Here is a 19,874-nt window from a genome sequence, read left to right as displayed (position 1 = left end):
TTTGGCTTTTGTTTTGTGTTTGAGTCTCTCTCTCTCTCTCTCCCCCCCTTCTGTCTCTCTCCCCTCTGTGTGCGTGTATGTGTGCGCGCACGTGCGCGCTTGGGCATATGCTGTTGTTTGGTTATTGGTTGGTTGTTCATTTTTTTTTTTCCAACAGGTGAAAAAGCAGGAAGGGGTGGTAGAAATGGCCCCAGAGTCTTTTCCATTCAGTAAGAAAGAGAAAGGGATGGCAGACCAGTTACTTAAAAGGTCTTCAGATTGCCTTCAGTTCACAGTGCCTCTGCAACAGCCATTGCCCTCAGGTCACATTCTTTGGGCTGGCTGCCCTTGCAAAGCAGCTGGCCAAGGCTTATTAAATGTGAACCCAACTTTCCCTCCAGTGCTTTCCTGTACCTACAAGCCTCTTAGTACTTAATTTACTGAAGGCAAATAAATCTTCCAGACGATGGCTAGAGTAGGATGAAAGACAAACACATCTACCCAATGATCCAGCTGCCCTTCCTTAGACCATCACATGCCTCCCCTCAATCACAGGTTTTAAAATTACTGCCCTATGTTGTCTATAAGACCAAGAAAACTGTAGTACCCTTATTCCTTTTGTGTCGTGTAAATTGTAACTCAGGGGGGCAGAAGCTCTGGTCACCCACACCAACACCAAATCCATCAGCAAATTCTACTGGACAATCCTCCCTTTTAGTAGCAGAGTTGACCGCCTTTTCCCATTGCATGATAGGTTTCTTTTCCTCACCTTCTGCCTAGTGTGTAAGTTTTCTATTTCCCCAGTGCTTTTAGCCAACCGTACCAAGTGGTGTGTAAACTAGTATGTATGTGCTTTGCTTACTTTTTAAAAAAATGTAGGTAGACTGTGAGCAGTTACTTTATGTATGTTGCATATTCAAACTGTGACATTTTATCCTTCAAAACAATCTGCATTAAGAAGATACTGTGCCCTAGTAGACAGCTTTCATTCACTTTATTACTCTCTCATATATGCTGTGAGAAGTTGTAATTTTAATTGGCCTCTTTGGGTGGGACTCTAAGCAGTATTTGCAGAAATATGCTTCTGGTCCAATTTGTACATCCAGAACAAAAGGGCCCCTCTAGTAGCTGTGTGCTGGATTACTCGGGACTGATTAACCCAAGTTGCTCATTGAATCACACCATCCACTTTATCCCAGAAACTAGAACCGTGAGAAACCAGGTTTAGAAGACAGTCACATCCAAATTCAGCACCATTGAAAGTTGGCCTAAGGTTCAGTGCCACTCACCCCTCCCTCCCCCAAAGACAAGAGAAATTTGGCCAGATGGGGAAGGTCACTGGAAATTGAGGCCAAAGGGCTGATCAGAATTGCCTTTATAATATATTTGATGGATGCCTATAAATGTGGGTTTTGCAAATGTTGTTTAAAAACCAAACTTGAAGCCAGGCATGGTGGCCCACACCTGTGGTCCCAGCTACTCAGGAGGCTGAGGTGGGAGGATCATTTGAGCCCAGGAGGTCAAGGCTGCAGTGAGCTGTGATGACACCACTGCACTCCAACCTGGGTAACAGAGAGACACCTCTGTCTCTGAAAAAACAAAACTTGAAGTTTGAAACCCTCAGCTTGCTGAGGAGCCCTTTTTATTTTTGGTACTGAGAGTCTCAAGGTCCCATAGCTACGTGGTACAGGGCTGTTGTCTGCTTGCTGCACAGCAGAAATTACACCATCCACAGGAAATGGACTATTCTTGCAGTCCAACATCAGCCAACCACACACAGCCGTGTTTGGAAGCTGAAGAGTAAAGAAATTTCTAGGAATGGCTGTTCTATTTTTTAGCACAGCCATTTAGATATAACATCCTTCACTTAAAAATTAAAAACATCAGTACTACTACCACCAATAACAACATCAACACAGATCTTCACATCTGCCCATTCTGTGGTTAGTCAATGGCTTGCAATAAATGTGCAAACTGCATCTATAGGAAACATTTTTGTGATTATGGCATACTTTAGTTGATTGCTGAAAATATTGAAAGGTCTTCATTTTACAGTGATGAGTACATATGCATGTTTTGGGGACTTGGCCCTTCTGATGGGGGGCCCTCGGTACTCTGGATAATGAAGCTTGTGCTGAGTGGTAACCATGCTTACACACTAAACAATAATATAAAGGAAATGAAGCCATGTTAATCTGAGAGCAGTGTCGCCATAGTTGTGTTGTTTACAATACTCTATAAATGAGTTCCTGTTGCCCTGTAATTAAACTGCTGCCTGTAGAGGCCTTTCAGTTCCTTTTCTGTCCTGCCCCTTCTTAACACAAGCTCAGATTTTCTAACTTGTTTTTATTTTGAAGACTTTTAAAATGGACATTTTCAATACATAAAAATAAACAGTGCTTTATAAAAATAAGTCTTTTGCTTTTTTTTTGCTAGCCGGTATGCAGAAAGATTTCTTGTGCTGTGTCAGCTTCCTCTCCCATTTCCCTCATTAGCTAGTCTGCTCTCACCAAGCCCTCTAGCCAGTCTCAATCTTTTTCACTCAGGGCAGATGACATTTGCTCCCAACTTTACAGAGATAATACATGCCCTGAGATAGAACCTTCCTTAACTTCTCTACCTCTCTTCTTCTGGTCCAAGCCTATAAATTATATCCCTGCTCACCATCTGCTTTTCAATATTAGAGAAAAATATGTTTTCCTGCTCAAGCTTATCCCTTGATATTTATTCCTGTCCTGATTCCTCTTTCAATTTGGCAGGATTTTGTCAATCAGTGATAATCCTATATTTTGACCACAGTTGGAATGCTGGTGTCAGCACTCAGGATGAAAATATTCGTTCCACTTAAAGATTGATGAGGTGGAGATTATCTGCTGCTCCACATGCATTCCTACCCCTTTTCTGTTTCTTTCCAAAAACATAAAGGCTGAAAAATCCATTTCCCAGACTCCCTTGCAGCTAGGGTTCTGGATAAAATGTGGGTTCAGATACATGTTCACTTCTGCCAACAAAATTTGGAAGGCTTAAGTTGGGCAGAGGCTATCTTCTTGGGGTTTGGTGGCCAGCAGGCGATTCCAAAGATGTGTTTGTGGCTTCTGTACTCCACATTCCAGTGTGTCTATTCACAGCTTTGTGAGTGAGAGACTATAGTGGTGGCAGCAGCCTCCTAACATGTGCATCACAACTGCAATGATATGACCTTGAAGCCATTAGTCCAGTGGCAGCCTCCTGACTTCCCTCGACTTCCACTTCTGTAGCCCAATGGTTTTGTAGACAACTAATTATCTTTCTGCCTGAGATACCTTCAGTGGTTTATGATTCCTGCTCTGAGCCAATAGATAGAACATGGCATCTCATGTGTGCTAGGCACTGTACTAAGTGGTTTACATGATTAAGCTCATGTAAGCCTCACAACAACCTTATTAAGTATTTACTGTTGTTATCTCCACTTACAAATGAACAGAGGCACAGAGACGTTGAGTAACTTGCTAGTACATGGTGGAGCTGAGATTTGAAACCCTAGTCTGTCTGACTCTCGGACCCATGCTCTCTCTATCACATATCCTCCTGCACACTTGGTGCATGCTAAAGTTCCTACCTTAGCCATCCACCTTTGTGAAGTCACCATTAAGCTTATAATTGACAAATCCATCAGCTTTTCGATCCTCACCTTGACGTCTCTGCAGTATTTGACCCTTGCCTTCTTGATGAATCTCTCCTTCCTTGGTTTTCATGAGCCCACATTTTCTTGGCATTCATTCAGTCACCCCTCAGTCTCCTTTGCTGGACCTGCCTCCTTTGCCTGTCCCCTGAACATTGCTGATCCTCTTTTCCTCATCTCTTCCAATCTATAGCCTATTCCTGGACAACCTTGACTACCCCCATAACTTCATTTATCAAAATGCAGATGACTCCCATGTCCACGGTTTTCCATTCTGACTTTTCTCCTGATCTCCAGACCCATGGATGCAGCTACCTTATAGATAACTCAGTGGAACTGCAGGAGTGAGGCAGGGAAAAATAACTACATATTTAACTAGTTTTCCTGAAAGTTACTGAATTGCTTGAAGAATGACTCAGAGGAGTGTGAAAGTGTGGTACAGAAGGGGGAGGTTTGTGTGCTGATGCCCCTTAGACTGGGAATCAATGGTCATCGTCTTTTAAAGAAACATTCCTAAATATAGAACTTCGGCTGGGCTCGGTGGCTCACGCCTGTAATCCCAGCACTTTGGGAGGCTGAGGTGGGCAGATTACGAGGTCAGGAGATCGAGGCCATTCTGGCCAACATGGTGAAACCCCATCTCTACTAAAATTAAAAAAAAAAAAATTAACTGGGCGTGGTGGCATGCACCTGTAGCCCCAGCTACTCGGGAGGCTGAGGCAAGGGAATCGCTTGAACCCAGGAAGCAGAGGTTGCAGTGAGCTGAGATCGTGCCATTGCACTTCGGTCCAGCCTGGCAACAGAGTAAGACTCCATCTAAATATATATATGTAATCTCAAATCTACCGAAAAATTTGGCAACTCCAAGCCCCCAGCACTTAACAGTTTTTGACAATAAAACTATACCATAAAAACAAGGGTCTTTGCTATCCACAGGTCTACTGTAATGTTTGCTTTTTCTTTCTTTCTTTTTTTTTTGGTTTCACTTTGCTTCACGTTGGGTGTGGTCTTTGATCTAGTACATGGGCAAAGGCTCTCATGTGTACCTGGGTTGCCAGGCATTCTCCTTGGTCTCAGAGGTTTCAACCATTTAAGATGGCACCCTGTCCACTTGCACCACTGAATGCAGACAGGTGTGCTGGGGACCATGTAGAGACCCACCTTAGTGCTTCTTACATGATGATCTTCTCCAGAGAGCAGATTCTGCTGGGGACTTTCTGTGGACAATCTCACTGAATCTTTATAAACATTTTTTTTTTTTTTTGAGATGCAGTCTTGCTTCTGTCGCCCAGGCTGGAGTGCACTGGCACCATCTTGGCTCACTGCAACCTCCTGCTTCTGGGTACAAGTGATTCTGCTGCCTTAGCCTCCCACGTAGCTGAGATTACAGGCATGCGCCACCATGCCTGGCTAATTTTTGTATTTTTAGTAGAGACAGGGTTTTGCTATGTTGGCCAGGCTAGTCTCGAACTCCTGACCTCAAGTGATCCACCTGCCTCGGCCTCCCAAACTGCTGGGATTACGGGCGTGAGCCACCATGCCTGGCCCAGCATGTCTTCTTTTCATTCCCACTTTACAGATGAAAACGCAGAGGACTAGAGGAGGTGAAATGACTTGCCTGTACTTATAAAGCTGGTTAATAGTGGAGCCTAGATTAAGACTGTATCTGTCTGACTCGAGATTTAACTACTACACTACAATGAGCATTTCTGGTTTTGTTTTGTTTTGTTTTAATGGAGATGTGATTCACAGAGAAAAATAACATAAAAATCATACTTCGTTCCATGTTTCTGTGTCTCAAAAGTACTTCAGACTACTTTAAAAGTCTAAAGCAGTGCAGTTCCCAACACAGTGGCATTGGGCCCTGTGAAAATAGTTGAATGTAGCACAGAACGTATTCTCTCCTGAAGCCCAAAAGTTTACATGTCATTTCCATTTAAGTGGGGGCGCCCCTGTTCTGACAGCTTGCTAGAGCACACTGTTTGCGTTTTGTGGTCATTTGCTAACCGTCAAGTAACAGAGGCAGTGATATTTTATCCTTTGTTTATTTTCTCTTTATCTAGATATAATTATTGGGTATTTCAAACATTCTCACCCTGCCCCTTAGATAGAAGGCAGAAGTGACATGATTATAAAAATGGAACTAAGTTAGATAATTTATGATCAGACTATTACACGTACATCAGAAATGTACTCGAGTCTTTTTCATTTATAGGAAAATGCTGAAAATGTTCAATTGAAGTTTGGAACAAACATGTATTATTTTGCAAATTATCATGAAATGTATAATAAAAACATATTATCTATTTTTAGCTACAGCATAATTCTCAGTCATTTTTTACGCCATGAGTGCATTTTTATCATCCAGATATTTTTGACATAATGAGGATCCTTTCAGTGTAGCAAATTTTTGCCTCAGCCAACACACAGAATTATTTTCTGGGCTATTGAGTTATAAGCAGCTGTATTTATTCATTCATTTATTCCTTCATGCACCAAATAAAGAGCCAATTCAATGCTGGGTCCTGTGGTAGACGCTGAAGTTATCATGGTGAATGGGACAAGGTCTTGGTCCTCAAGAAGCTCACAGCATAGTAGGGAAAACTTCAACCATGATAAGTGCTGTGAAGCACTTGCTAAGTGCAGGGTGCAGTGGGGGAGAGAAATGGGTCTTGCAAGAAGAGAAAACAGCATTCCAGGGCCCTAAGGTAGGAAAGCATTTGTAACCTTGCTTAGAGGAACTGAGGGCTAGAACTTAAGAGACCGAGAGAGGTGGCAGCAGGAGATGAAATTGATTATTTTGGTCTTTATTCCAAGGTTCATAAGAAGCAGGGGACTGGCTGTGCATGGAGAATGGATGGAAGGGAGCAAGAGTGGAGGCAGGGAATCTAGGAGGCTGTTGTACTATTCCAGAAGAGAGATGGTGATAGTTGGGACTAGGATAGAAATAGTAGAGATAGAAAGAAGTAGATTAACTTAAGGACTACTTAAGAGACAGGGTTAATGAGTATAGGCTGGAGGGATTGAACATGGTGGTGATGAGAGTGAAGTCAAACCAGTTTTCTGACTTGAAAAACAGGGTAGATTAAGGCACCATTCATTGGAATGGGAAACATTGAACACAGATCCCATTGCGTGGGGGGGAAAATTAAGAGTTCCGTTGGAATGTATTGGGTTTGAGGAACTAGGCCCACCCTTTGGAGATGCAGGTAAATTCTAGGAGACAGTTGAGAACAAAAGGCATGGCATTAGTGGCTTGAAGGTGCTGCTAAGTTAAAACCATGTGCCCAGGGAGATAACCAACAGTGAGCATGTAGGACTTACCCGGTAAAGATGAACACGCCACTCTGGGTTTCTTACATGAAAAATTTCTCTATTGGAGGTGACAAGAAATGGCTCCATTGACTTCAGTGGAAGACTGGAGGGCCAATACTTCCTTCCCCTCAGGTTTTCCCAGCTCCATTTCCTCTTGCCTAAGTAGAACCACCTAGACAGCTATTAATAAGCTATGCCACTGCTCCTTATTTAAGGACCCCCTCCAGCCTCACTTGGCTGTGATTAATAAAAACCATCACACTCTGGGAACGGTTGTGGGGTGGGGGGAGGGGGGAGGGATAGCATTAGGAGATATACCTAATGCTAAATGACGAGTTAATGGGTGCAGCACAGCAACACGGCACATGGATACATATGTAACAAACCTGCACATTGTGCACATGTACCCTAAAACTTAAACTAAAAAAAAAAAAAAAGTTCTTTCAATCTCCTGCAACTTTTTCAGAAGAAGCTGGAAATAAAGACCTAGATTGCTTTTCACTGAATAGGCTAGCACATCATCCATCAAAGGCTGTCACAGACTTCCAGAAAGTGTGCTGCCACCAAGATATTTTATAATGTAGGTAGCTTGAGAGAAAAGTTCATGAAAACATCACAAAGGTTGGGAAAGTTCCCTCCAAATTCTTCCTCTTTCCCCAACCTGGCTGGGAGCTTTAGGTACTCAAACAACAACGATAATGTTAAGAGGTCTTTATTATTCAAAAAATAAATAACAAGATAATTACAAGTTCACTCTGGAAACAATGGAGACTGCAGGTAGATACAATAGATTTCCTTTAAATACAGTCATTTCGTGATGAGGAGTGGGCAGGCTCAGGGCTGCACTCCCTACTCCTCACCCTCATCTATAGTGGTAGAGACAGGGACAGGGTGGAAAGAAGAGAACTGACTAGCAATGGCCTGACTCATGTGTGTGTGTGTGTGTGTGTGTGTGTGTGTGTGTGTGTGTGTGTTACACAGAGAGAAAGAGGGATTGAGAAGAGAGACTGGGGGAGGGAAGAGACTGACAGAGGGAGACAGAGAGATTGAGAAAGAGAGATTGGAAGAAAGAGGTTGAGAGAGAGAGAGAGAGAGACTGAAAGACAGAGATGGAGAGAGAGAGATTGAAAGAGAATGAATAACTGTCCGAGAGGGTGGCAGGGCGGGGTTTTTCGGTTCTCCACTGTGTTAGATGTTCTAGAGCCTGGCCCCCTCCAACAAGGCCACAGGAACCCAGAGTCAACCATAACCGAATGTGAACTGAGGCTCCCCATTTCCCTTCTGCATCTTCACTGGTAAATCAAATGCATTATCCATGGAAAGACACTGCACGCAAAGAAACAAAACTGAACTTGCCAAATTATCTGCTGTTTACTCAGAATTCAACTTGTGCATAATGGCCTTGTCTTTTCATAGGACTCTCTGGATGTCTGCATCAGTGGGGTTGCGGCTTCAGATATATAAGCTCTTACGGAGCAGGGCCCGTTTTGGTTTCATGTGACCTGTAATTCACTTATTACAGTTCTACATGCCTTGGAGTGTATAATAAATAGTTCTCCATAAGGAGGATCCTAGGGTTATAAATAGGCAGTTAACAGGGGGTGGGCTTAACTGCTGTGCTGTATTATGAAGACTGCCAGCGTCAGCTCCACCACAGCCTGCAAGGTGACACTGTTCAGAGTTTGAGTAAGCCAAAGGATGTGAAGCCAGTGCCGTGGCTCACTTGGCTTGGATCAGTCACATTGACAAACACCGAAGCACCTGGTTGCAATTCAAATACTCCTCCCAAGTGAATGGATTGTTGCCCGCAAGGTTTGGCGGAACTGTGGGTATTTGCAGCTCTGAGTAAGATTCTCTCGAATCTACCGGGGGACTTTAGGCAGAGGCTGGCTATAAATGGAGCTTGACTCGGAGCTTCCCGATTGGAACAGAAGGTGACTTGGGCATAGATATAATAGAGTCCTTGTCTTTTAACAGTCAGCTGTTTCCCATTTTCCAGGGCTACCAAGTTGTTGCTCATGGTGTAGTATCCTTTTTCAGCCCACTGTAACACTGTTACAAAGACAGGGAAAGTTTGTGGTGAGGTGAAGCAGAGCATGGTTCACATTCTGACAAAAAATATAGTTTAATGTTGAATATTGGCTTTGTATAGGAATGGATTCTCAAGGCCCCTTCCATGCGCTTCAGAGTCAGACAGAGCCATGTTCCAATCTAGGCTCTATTTAAGCTTGGGCAAGTCTCTAAATCTCCCTGAGCTTCAGTTCCTCATCTGCAACACGGGGCTCATATTGGAGCATATTTCAGAGACTTGTGAAGATTAAATAAAGTAAGAGATCACAGTGAGTTTCTTTCTCTCGTTAGAGTTCTTATAGCCAATTTGTCTTGAACTTAAGAAGGCACAAATGATTTCAAAATTTGACATCATAAATTATACATACCAAATTACTCAGACCAAATTTTTGCTGATATTACCATGAATACCTTGCTTGCCTTGAATTTTACAAAGTCAGAGAGTTGTCAGTCTACCTGGCTCAGCTTCAGCACAGAGAAAAGACCCCATTTCTTCCTACCTGATCATGCTGTTGCAAACCTGATCTGCCTCCCCCAGCAAGGACTAAAATTAGGCAAGGAAGTATGAAAATAAACTGTGTGCTTATTTCACGGTATGTTTTGATCTCCCATTGTAGTGGGCGCCACCAACTTGAAAGTACCAGTATTCTTGTGGCTAAGCCAGAGTACCCACCAACAGTGTGCCATTTTCTCGGCTGAGATGTTGAGTGGGTTCAAAGTAGTGTCTGCACCCGACTTGAAATCTCAGCTCCCACAGAAAGCTAGACTGACTGATGGGGGTGAGGGCTGAGGAAAAGTGAAAGTACTAATGTGTTTGCTTCCTTGAGCTTTTTAAAAAATAATTCCTATTTGATAGTCTTAGGTCTATCAGGGCACAAGATCCCACCTGCTAAGGCTCGCCCTTTACTAATAGGGAGGCATCCTGAAATGCCTGACAGATCTGGGCCCTCCAGACCACTCCAGAAACAATGCTTCATTAGAATGTTTGCCCTTTTGAACCATTTTATTGAGAAAAAAAGGGCAGGTTCTCAATCTTTTAGTTCAGTAAGTTTACTTTGGTACGTCCTTATCTAATTTTAGTACTTGCTGGGGGATGTAGGGCAACATTTTAGCAGCATGGCTAGGTAGGAAGAAGAAGTTTGGGACTGGGGTGGGGGTGGAATGTTACTGTCTTCCCATCTGATCCCCTGGAAACCTATTGTGATGCAGACTGTAAGATATTGTAGGACTGATATCCATTACAAGCCTTCTGGGAGAATCTGAGCTCTATGAAATATATCCAAGATCAAGGGTTTAGATACAGGTGAAAAAAGACCAGTGGGAAGCTATTCTTCTAGGAGATTTCTCTGTTGTTGTCATCTGATTCAGAAGAGGGAAGGGGTACTTGACAAAATTATTAAATATTGTGTAACTAACTGGTATTAATGGGGGGCTTTATGTCACCCTTTTGACATCTAAGCCATGGTGAAGTAAACTAAGTAGTGTCACCTTATGGTTGTACAGCACTTGACAGCATCACTTTCAGCCACATTAGCTGATTTGATGCTCAAAGCTACCCTGTAAAGTAGGTGAAGTAGAAAACTGCTGCATAGGTAAAGGGTCTTGCTCAAGGTCACCCAGCAAGCGGTGGTCATGGTCCTTGAATCCCAGCGTTCAAAAACTCCATATTCAGTGCTCTTGCTTTGGTACCATGATCCATGATAATGATAACTGTCCATGTGTTACACCTACTGAGAAGCCCAAGCCACTTCAGAGATGAAGCGGTGTCTTTTCTCTCTCTCTCTATCCGTCTCTCTTTCTCTCTCTGTCACACACATACACACACGCACACACACATGCACTGCTTAGAACTCCATTCCGGAGCACTCTGTTGAATTTTTCAAAGACTCCTCTGACGCTCTTGCCTTTATGTTGATGGGGGACTTTATGTTAGCGTGCATGTTTCCATCCATTTATCAGATACTACATATTCTCCGGCACCAGTTATTGCAAGGCGCACATTTGGGAAAAAATATCTAAAGGCTAGAATGGTGGCAGAACGTATATGGAAATAAAATCGTTCAGAGTTGAAAAGATCACAATATGTCGTCTGTTGTTACTTCATTGGAAAATCTAACGTCTTGGGACCTATTGATCTTTACAGAATGATTTTACCTTTAATTTCCCTGAGGCTGGCCTCAGTGAGGCTGAGCTTAATCATACAGGGATTGACAGATGGCAGGAAATACCCCATGAGGCCCATTTCCACACAGTGAAGACGGGTTAGGAGGAGGGATGCTCCCAGTCAGGAGGTCACTACCTGCCATTTCTTCTGTTGTCAGAATAATGGTCCCTCCACCCAGTAATTCATCATTTAGAATCAGCCATTGAGCAAGAACATAATGAGAACATCGAGACTGCATTCCACCTCCTTTTGTCCCTCTAAGTCCCATCTCTGCCTTTGAACTCACTTTGAAGACAAAGAAGGGAATAGGAGAAGTGTAGGGGTAGGTTTGTAAATTGGGTCCCAGGGGAAAAGAGGAGTTTAACCATTAGGTAACATGACTTCAGCATCCCAGCCTTTCCCCTTGGGTGGCTACCGCTCAGATGCTGTGTGACTTACCAGATGTTGTTTTACTACTGGCCTCACTTATGACATGTGCCGCAATTTGAGGATTCTGATCACCTGAAATGAAACCAAAAACAAACTGTCAGGCTAATATAATGCAAACACTGCCCACAAAACTATCTGGTCCAGTTCTACAGCTGTGTAATAGAGACTGTGCAAAAATAGATTATGTAAAAGGAAAGATAAAATGGTCTGAAATCTCTCCCACTGAAGGAAAAGTTGGTTTCTAATATCTGAGTAATTGAATTGGCTGTTTCCATCGATCCCATTCTCCTAACAGTTGATCAATACTCGATTCCATTTTGCATAGATTGACACAGGCTAAAAACACTGGTCTTCATTAAACATACCGTGAATCTTGCTTTTAGGAACAACTCCATACACTGGGGATTTTAGTGGGCTCCAAAGTCTGCACACTTAGTAAGATTCTTATGGTTTCTGATTTGGTCAAGCAACTGGCCGAACTATTGTATCTATCTTTAATTATTTCTTGTGTTAAAGCCCTGCTCCCTAATGAGATGTGCCAATCTTCTAAGGGCAGAGATTGTGTGGAAGTTTCTTTTTGTCCAGTTATGAGCCTGATGTTGGGCACTTTGTAAGTGCCCTATAAATGTTGAGTTAAATTACATGACCTAAATGACCAGTTTGGTTAATGTTATCATTTCCCTGAAGACTTCTAGACAGCATCTGCATAAACTGTTTCCTCAGATTTCTCTGTAATTAACAGACAGTGTGGTACTATTACTCAACATATCTTGCAGTTTCATTCTGAAGATAAAACCTTCATGGAAGTCGGATGACCATTTAGTATCCAGAACAACAGTTAAGGCAAGGTCTGAGTACTCTCTTTGCCTCAGAAAATAGTATCTCTATCTCTGTATTTATGTATGTTTTTGTGTGTATTAAATTTGCAGAAGCCATAACATCATGTTCACCAACTTTGTGATATAATATTCTCTCTAACAACACCCCCTCTTTCCCATAATCTGCTGCTGAAGTCACTTCAGGCATTATTGTATTGGTTTGCGGTGCCACATTCTAAAAGAACAGGAAAAAGTTAGTGTGTCCAAGAAAAGGAGGTGAGTGGCAGAAGAAAGGGCCTGGAAAGGGTCATAGGAGAAACAGTGGAAGACATCAGGGATCTTTAGCCCGAAGAAGAAAAAGCTCAGTCAAGGCTTGGCCGCCATGATTGCTGTCTTCCATATCTGGACAGCCGCTGGGTAGGAGAGCAATTATACTTTGTTCACTATGGCTTCAAAGAGCAGAATTGGGACAAGTGAGTGGAGATTATAGGAACAAAGTTTGACCTGAGGAGGAAAGACTTCTCTCGAGTAGTATGGTAATCTTAGTATTATTAGAGCCATTCAAAGACAGATCAGGCTGCCTTATGAGGTGGAAGGTGCCTCATCCCTAGACATGTTTGATCAGAGGCTAGACGGTCAGTGCTATTGTCAAGGAGATTTTTGTTGTGAGGATGGTGCTGGATTTGAGAACTCTCAAGGTCTCTTCCAACCCTGAGATGTTCAGGATGCTCTAACTTTAAGAACAGGGCAAATAATAGAACACTGTGACATTGTCACTCCTTGATCCCAGAGGCTCCACCGGCCACTGTGCCCCATGAAAAACTGTTATCAATGAGTGATGAATGCCACTGTTACCAAATGATGACTTTCCTGTCTTCTTATTCCACTGTAGGTGGTATCAGGCTGTATGGTTGCTTCTATTAAGGTATTTAACATAATGGGATTTCTTCAGATTTGGTATCATCAGCATTAAAGGAACATATCCTTTTTTCATAAATATATATGTACAAAGTCTTTCCAAATCACAGGGACCAGAGAAGGTGTCAATTTGACAACTGTGTTCCTGTTTTATTTCCAGGGCTAAAAGTTCCCTGATGCAACAACACTGGGTTGTTCAATATGATCAGCTTAAAGCTTCCTTTTAGTTTTAGGCATTCATAGAAATTAGTAAATAGCAAACCTACCTTTTTGCATTTCAAAGCTGTTTTCTTTCTTCTTCTCCTCTTTGTTTAGCATTATACCCTAAAATAAGAAGCATTGCAAGAGGTCATTTTGACAAGGGCTCTGCTGTGGGGTTTTAAAATTATCATTCGTTTTGCATCTGTCATTACTCTGTTGTCTGTTTCTGGTGAGGATTATCATATAGACTCAGATCCTGTCATTAATTCCATCATGCCAATTGGGAGTTCCATGGATCTGACAGATGAGCCAACAACCCAGAAAGCCCAGGGGAGAATCTGGAAGTAAAATCCAGGCCTTATTATCTCCATTCCAGTGCTCTCTCCAGACCAGAGACTGTGATCCTGACCCTTCCTATGACCCCAACCTCCTTGGCTTTGACAGATATTGACAAATAATGCTGAATGGGGAGATGATTCTACCCTGGGAACTGGTATATGGAATATTATTAAACATAAAGCATGGTGTGTATCTATTAGAATAAATTTGGTCTGAAATCCTGTAGGAAAAGATAACAGTAAGTTTGACCTTGGGGGAGAAATGCCAGACTATGAAAAGACCCTCAGACATTTTAAATTTTGCTATCCCTTTCAATGGGCTGAAGAGATTCTCTTATTGATAGTTGCACTGTATCTATTTAGAATAATCAGCATTTCAGAAACACAGGTCATCTCCCAATGGTGTTGATGTTCAAAGGCAAATGCGACACTTCTTAAAAGGTTTCTTTTCACTTATAAACTGAAAGAAGCCTAGAGGTATTTAAAGAAGCTAACAGGAACTTCCATCAACACAGGCTGGAAGATGATAAAGGCTATTGCTGCCATTTTAAAGAGACTGAACAAAAGGCCTGGAGGGCTTAACTGGTCAGTATGAGGTCACCCAAAGAAGCTGAGGTTTAAACCAAGAGTGGAAACTGTGAGATGGCATTCATAGGCCAGGCTTAGCTTATTCCATCTGTCTATCCTCTGCGCACAAGGGAAGAAGACAGTTGTGTTTTCACATCTTATGATAATCAAAGTCCTGTGCTCCTTCCCACTTCTGGAATCAGTTGTCTACAGGACCCTTCCTTTTATTTCCTCCTCCAGAAGGAATTTGTGTTGTCGCTGTTGAGTACTGGCTGTAGGCTCAGCTCAGTTGCCAGATTTAAGGGCGTAGTTCACAGAGCCTCCAGGGGAACCTGAGCCTCAGAACGCTCACATGGGCCCCAGAGCTTCAACTTTCCATTTGAGCTGAAGAGCGGCACTATGAAGATGTGGTGACAGGAAAATGTTTGTGAGATCACAAGTAAACAAATGACTATTTAGTGTCTTTTCAAAAAGTGGAGTGTGGTGATCAAGGTTAAGATACTTTTAGGCTAAGTTGTTGCATTGGTGTTGAGGCCTGGCCAAGATGAAAACATGAACTCAGCAAAGCTCGTGTTTCGTGAGCCCAGCCTAGCCTTTCTGTGAACTTTCCCCCAGCCACACTCCCCAGAGCCTTTTTTTTTTTTCTTGCTTCACTCCCCACCTCAACTGAAATACTTTTTAAAGTAGACTTTCAGAAAATCCAGGATGAGTTATTTCTCTCTTAGTGGGAGTTCCATGTGGCAGGTATGGACAGGTTGCCCTTTAACTTGAAATAGAAATGCTTTGAGTCTCTCAAAGGCATTGAAGGCATTGGTGGGCAAATAATCATGGAACTGAACATCTAGCAGAGGTGGGGTGGGTTGCAAGTTTTCATATGAAATTATACTATTCAAAATAATACCTCTGCTTACCCTCACTTGAGCCCTGAATACCATCTTTCCCCCAAAATGACAGATTGGTGCTACCTGCCTCCAGAGATAATGAGTTCCTTGTCACTAGAGATGTGCAAACAGAGATTGGATGACCTCTTAGTCAGGAGGTGGAGAGAAGACTGAAGTTGTGGATTGAGAATTGGATCTGACGACTTCTAAGACTCCATCAAGCCCTGATTCAAAGACCCCAAATTCAAACTTGAGGTTGCTTAGGTGCAGCCAGACTGTGGCCCAGAAAGAAAGCCTACTAGCATTAGCCAAGAAAATATGAATCTAATCTGGAGCTATTCTATAATTGGCGTATTGAGTTTTTCCAAGGTCTAAAATTTTGTTTTAGAGTGAGAAATTTGGGGGAAAGCTTATTGGAAAGGGGATCCGTCATTGGGGGAGGATTGGGTAGCTGGAGGACTTTGTACCTACTCATTGTGCACAATCCTAGGTATAGGTTCCACACCTGCTGCAGTAGAGACGAGGGGCCTCCTTAGTTGCATGTAAGGAGGAGATCCCTGGGGCCCTGGCTGACATGCCTGAGAAGATCTGCCTTTTAAGAATATGAAACTTTGGAGCTGTCACTTTTTTCATACAAGCATAAGCAGGGAGGCCAAACTGACTGTTTTCTTTACTCCTATCCTTGGTAGCTGATTTTGGGAGCTTTACATACATAGCCAACCTGAAATAATGACGTGAGGAATTGACAATTCAATCGTAAAAGTCTCCGTAAGAAATGAGGGGGACTGACAAGCCACTCTCACTGCCATTGGAGGGAACTGAAGGCTTATCACATAATTATAGAATGTCAGAGCTGGTAGTGCCCTTACAGATAATCTGTCTTCTCATGTTATAGATGACAAAACCGAGGCCCAGAAAGGTGAAGTTATTTACCCAAAGGCACACAGCCAAGCACATTCAGTCTGTTATTTGGATTATTAACCATTGTTTTGAAAGTGCCTTTATTCACATTTAAACTGGTAACATCTTCCAATACTCTGTAATACTGGCCCAAATCCTCGAAGAACCGAAGAAACTCAAATCATTTTCCTAGCCGGCCAGTCTTGCAAAGTAAGGGTTTAGGAGTTTCATCTAAAGCCTAGATTAGTGTAAAGAACCTGAAAGCAAGCAGCGGATTTGAGCCGCATTCTGTTCTCCGTAGGTGACTCAGGAATAAGCTGTTAGAGTCTTCACTAATGAATTAAATGGCACCTCGGTGACAGTACAGGAGGGCAGGAATAAGATCAGAAATAAGATCTTAAACCTTTTACGCCTGCATTAAATTACACATCTTCTATATGTGAGAACTAATTCCTGTTGGTTTACCCACATACCCACCCACCTGGCCCAGAACTGTCCTCAATGTGGAGTGCTGCCTCCTAGAAATGACCCCTAAGTGAGCCGAGGCCCAAGGGTATTTGACTCAGTGTTCTGAAAGGGACATAGGCAGAAAGAACTCTTGATGTTCTGCCTCAGGAGAAAGAGCCCCTAGACCCCATGTCTGTGACAATGGAATTAATGTAAAGGTTCTAAAAATTCTTGTTTTAGGTATCTGTTATAAGCCACAGTCACTGCAGTGACTTCATGCTAGCTACCAGCCTGGTGGGCTAAAAGGCTTTGAACCCTCTGTGCCTCTGGTCATGACCGGCCATAGAGTGGGCAGGCTTCATGAGCAAGTAATATTATATGGAGTCTGGTTTGAGCGGCACTGAGAATGTCTGTTACTTATTCCCTGCACCTCTCTCCCCAGTAAAAGGGAAAGATCTCACTGTCAGGGCATCTAAAATTCCATCATCAGAGAAGCACCAGAGACTGTTACCAGTCTTCAGGTGTCCCTTCACTTGTGGCCTGCTGCCACGGTAGCTGTCGATGGCTATTGCTTCCCTGGGAAATGGGGATCAGACTCTGGGTCCCCAGTGGGAGAGCATCAAGGTTTGGATGGGGAGACACAGAAATGCAAAAACCAAGCTTGGTGGACTTCATCATTTTGCCTAGTGGTAGCTGCATATGTAAGCTCACAAATATGTGTGACTGTACCTCTAAGGATATATGTTCCCCAGAGAGTGTCTTTGTTTTTTTTTTTTTTTTTCACACACACACACACCCACCCATGTATGTTTATATATGCATGCATATATATGTGTGTGTGTGTGTGTGTCTATAACCAATCTTTAAACATTGGCATTGTCAGTTTCCTGATCTAGCAAATGTAGTAAAACATTTCAATGACACTTTTACCAGCAACTAAGCTCCTTACCTTCACGAAGCCTTCAAACTGGCTTTTAATCTCCTCACAGTTCAGTAAGGATAAGGATTTTTCTCCTGTGTTGCATCTCTGTATCGTTTTCATGAATACAAAATCTTCATGAAGATTCCTTTCATCTTCTATCTATTTTGAAATAACAAGGATATGATAAATGTCATTCGGAAGGAGAATACAGCTAATGATATCTGCCTCTACATTCATTTCCATGGCATCAACAAGAGGAGGACTTTCAGGCACAAATGGGGAATAATAAGTTATTATATTAGCTGATTGCTATTTTGTATTTGCAGTTTAAAAATCTATAAAAGACAGCAATTAAGATGCCATGTTATCAGAAACTCCAGGTAGAAATCAGAGCTATTCTACTAAATGTTCATTACAAAATGCCTATTTTTTCAACATACTAGAGCAGCAATATTCTGTAATTGTCACATTTCTCATTGCTTCAGTAATGATTGGTCATTATAAACATCAGCCTAGAAAATAGTTTTCTGCAGAGTTAATTTGCCCACTTCATTTTAGTGTTTGTGATGCAGTGCTTTATAAAAAGAAGTTAATTTGCAATGTGTCAGTTAACGAATTCTAATTACATCTCTCTCCCTTTTAACTTTAGTATTTGTAGAAAACATTTGCATTTTTAAAGAAATCATCTTTTATCCTCAAAGTAACAAGATATTTTATTTTCCAATGTCTTAGAATAATTAAATGTATAGAATTCACTTGCATTATCAACTAATTTTATACCATTTTCTTGCTTTAAGAGATTTTTTAGATTCAAAACAAGATTCAGTTAGCTGGCAGCTTCTGCTGTCATTAAGAACACATGTAAATAGTATGGTAAATATCAGTCCACTGAGGTCACTATTGCCCCTTTAGAAGCTAGGCCTATGTCCAGACATTTGATTGACAGAGCACATCAGGCCAAACACAAATAACCAACCAGACCAGAAGCCCCCTCTTTTGTCAGCAGTGAAACCTAATATTTGGATAACCCAGTGGATGACTTCAGCCCTCACTACCTCACCTTACCCTGATAGAAAAATCTCATGACATTAATTCCAGGTCCGGATCCTAAGAGAGGACACTCAAGTAACCCTGATAAAGTGCAATCATCCAGATGCTTTCTAGCCACAGTTCCGGCATCCAGAATTTTAGGAACAGCCAGAAAACTAATCAACTTTCTCCTTTACATCTATGATTGGTATTTTGTCAACACCAGCCAATTATACTCCTCAGTGGAAGTGAAAAAATACATGAAAACAAAATAAATCCTGATGGTTTTCTTTTCCTAAGAATGCAAAACAGCCTGCTAAGTTACTCTGCCCTTTTGTTCCTGCAAGTCTAACCATTTAAAAATGTAAAACACCTCAGAGGGAAACTGAGCATCCTGCAACTACAATCAGTGTTTGCGAAGAATTACACAGAGAACGCTACTTTTACTAAAAGACTGCAAATTCTGGGACTTATCCATGTCTATGTTAATCTGAAGCACTATGAAATTTTAGATCAAATTGACGCTCTTCTTGCCTAGCTGGAAATTTAAAAGAAAAAAGCTGTCTCCATAAAAAAATAGCTTACTTTTAAAGCAGAACTTTAGCAAATAATTATAGCTAGTGCGTACATAGTGCTTCCTACGTATCAGACCCCCTTCTAAACTCTTTACAAGGCTAAACTCACTTAATCTATGAAGTGGACACCAACACCATCCCCATTTCTCAGATGTGGAAACTGAGGCACTTGCCCCAGGATAACAGAGATGGTATGGGCAGAGCCAAGATTTGAACCCAGGCAGTCTGACTCCAGATCCCAAGATCCTAACCAGAGGCAAGAATATGAGACTTCATTGACTAGGCAACAAACATTATGCCACAAGACCATTCTTCTATTTGGTTTCTACCATCATCCATCATTTGGGTAGAATCAACCTATGAATTAGTAAGGACCCCAAATTTAGTTAATAAAGGCTTGTGGTTCATCTTACCTTGTCCAACCTTCTATGAAGATACACAGCAAAAAGTGCTGACCCAATCATCTGGGTGATAAGAAAAACAGTAAGTAAATACATAAAAATTTTCATGCTGACGGGCAGTCCAGTGGCTGTAGATCGGGGAGAAGGTTGGTTGTATGTTTCGATCATGCTGTGTTAAAGTTGAAATGGTATCTTCTGGCAGAGAAGGTGGCAGAGGCAGCATGAGAAGACTGTCAAAGTGGCCACCTTACTCAGGATT

The 19,874-nt window shown here is 42.1% G+C and overlaps 1 protein-coding gene across 1 annotated transcript; it reads right to left on the bottom strand.

The window, feature by feature from the left end:
* Positions 1–7,651: 7,651 nt before the first annotated feature.
* On the bottom strand, positions 7,652–19,874 carry CD40LG (CD40 ligand). The gene is made up of 5 exons (XM_032757721.1): positions 19,628–19,874; positions 17,638–17,769; positions 13,621–13,678; positions 11,628–11,690; positions 7,652–9,007 (listed from the first exon to the last, which is right to left on the bottom strand). The coding sequence occupies exons 1-5, from the start codon at positions 19,781–19,783 to the stop codon at positions 8,631–8,633; spliced, it is 786 nt and encodes a 261-aa protein (XP_032613612.1). The 5' UTR covers positions 19,784–19,874; the 3' UTR covers positions 7,652–8,630.

Source organism: Hylobates moloch, unplaced genomic scaffold (genome assembly GCF_009828535.3).
Source record: "Hylobates moloch isolate HMO894 unplaced genomic scaffold, HMol_V3 SCAFFOLD_7, whole genome shotgun sequence".
NCBI lineage: Eukaryota > Metazoa > Chordata > Mammalia > Primates > Hylobatidae > Hylobates > Hylobates moloch.
Note: the sequence above shows the minus strand (reverse complement) of the source record. Positions and strands in the feature narration are given on the sequence as shown.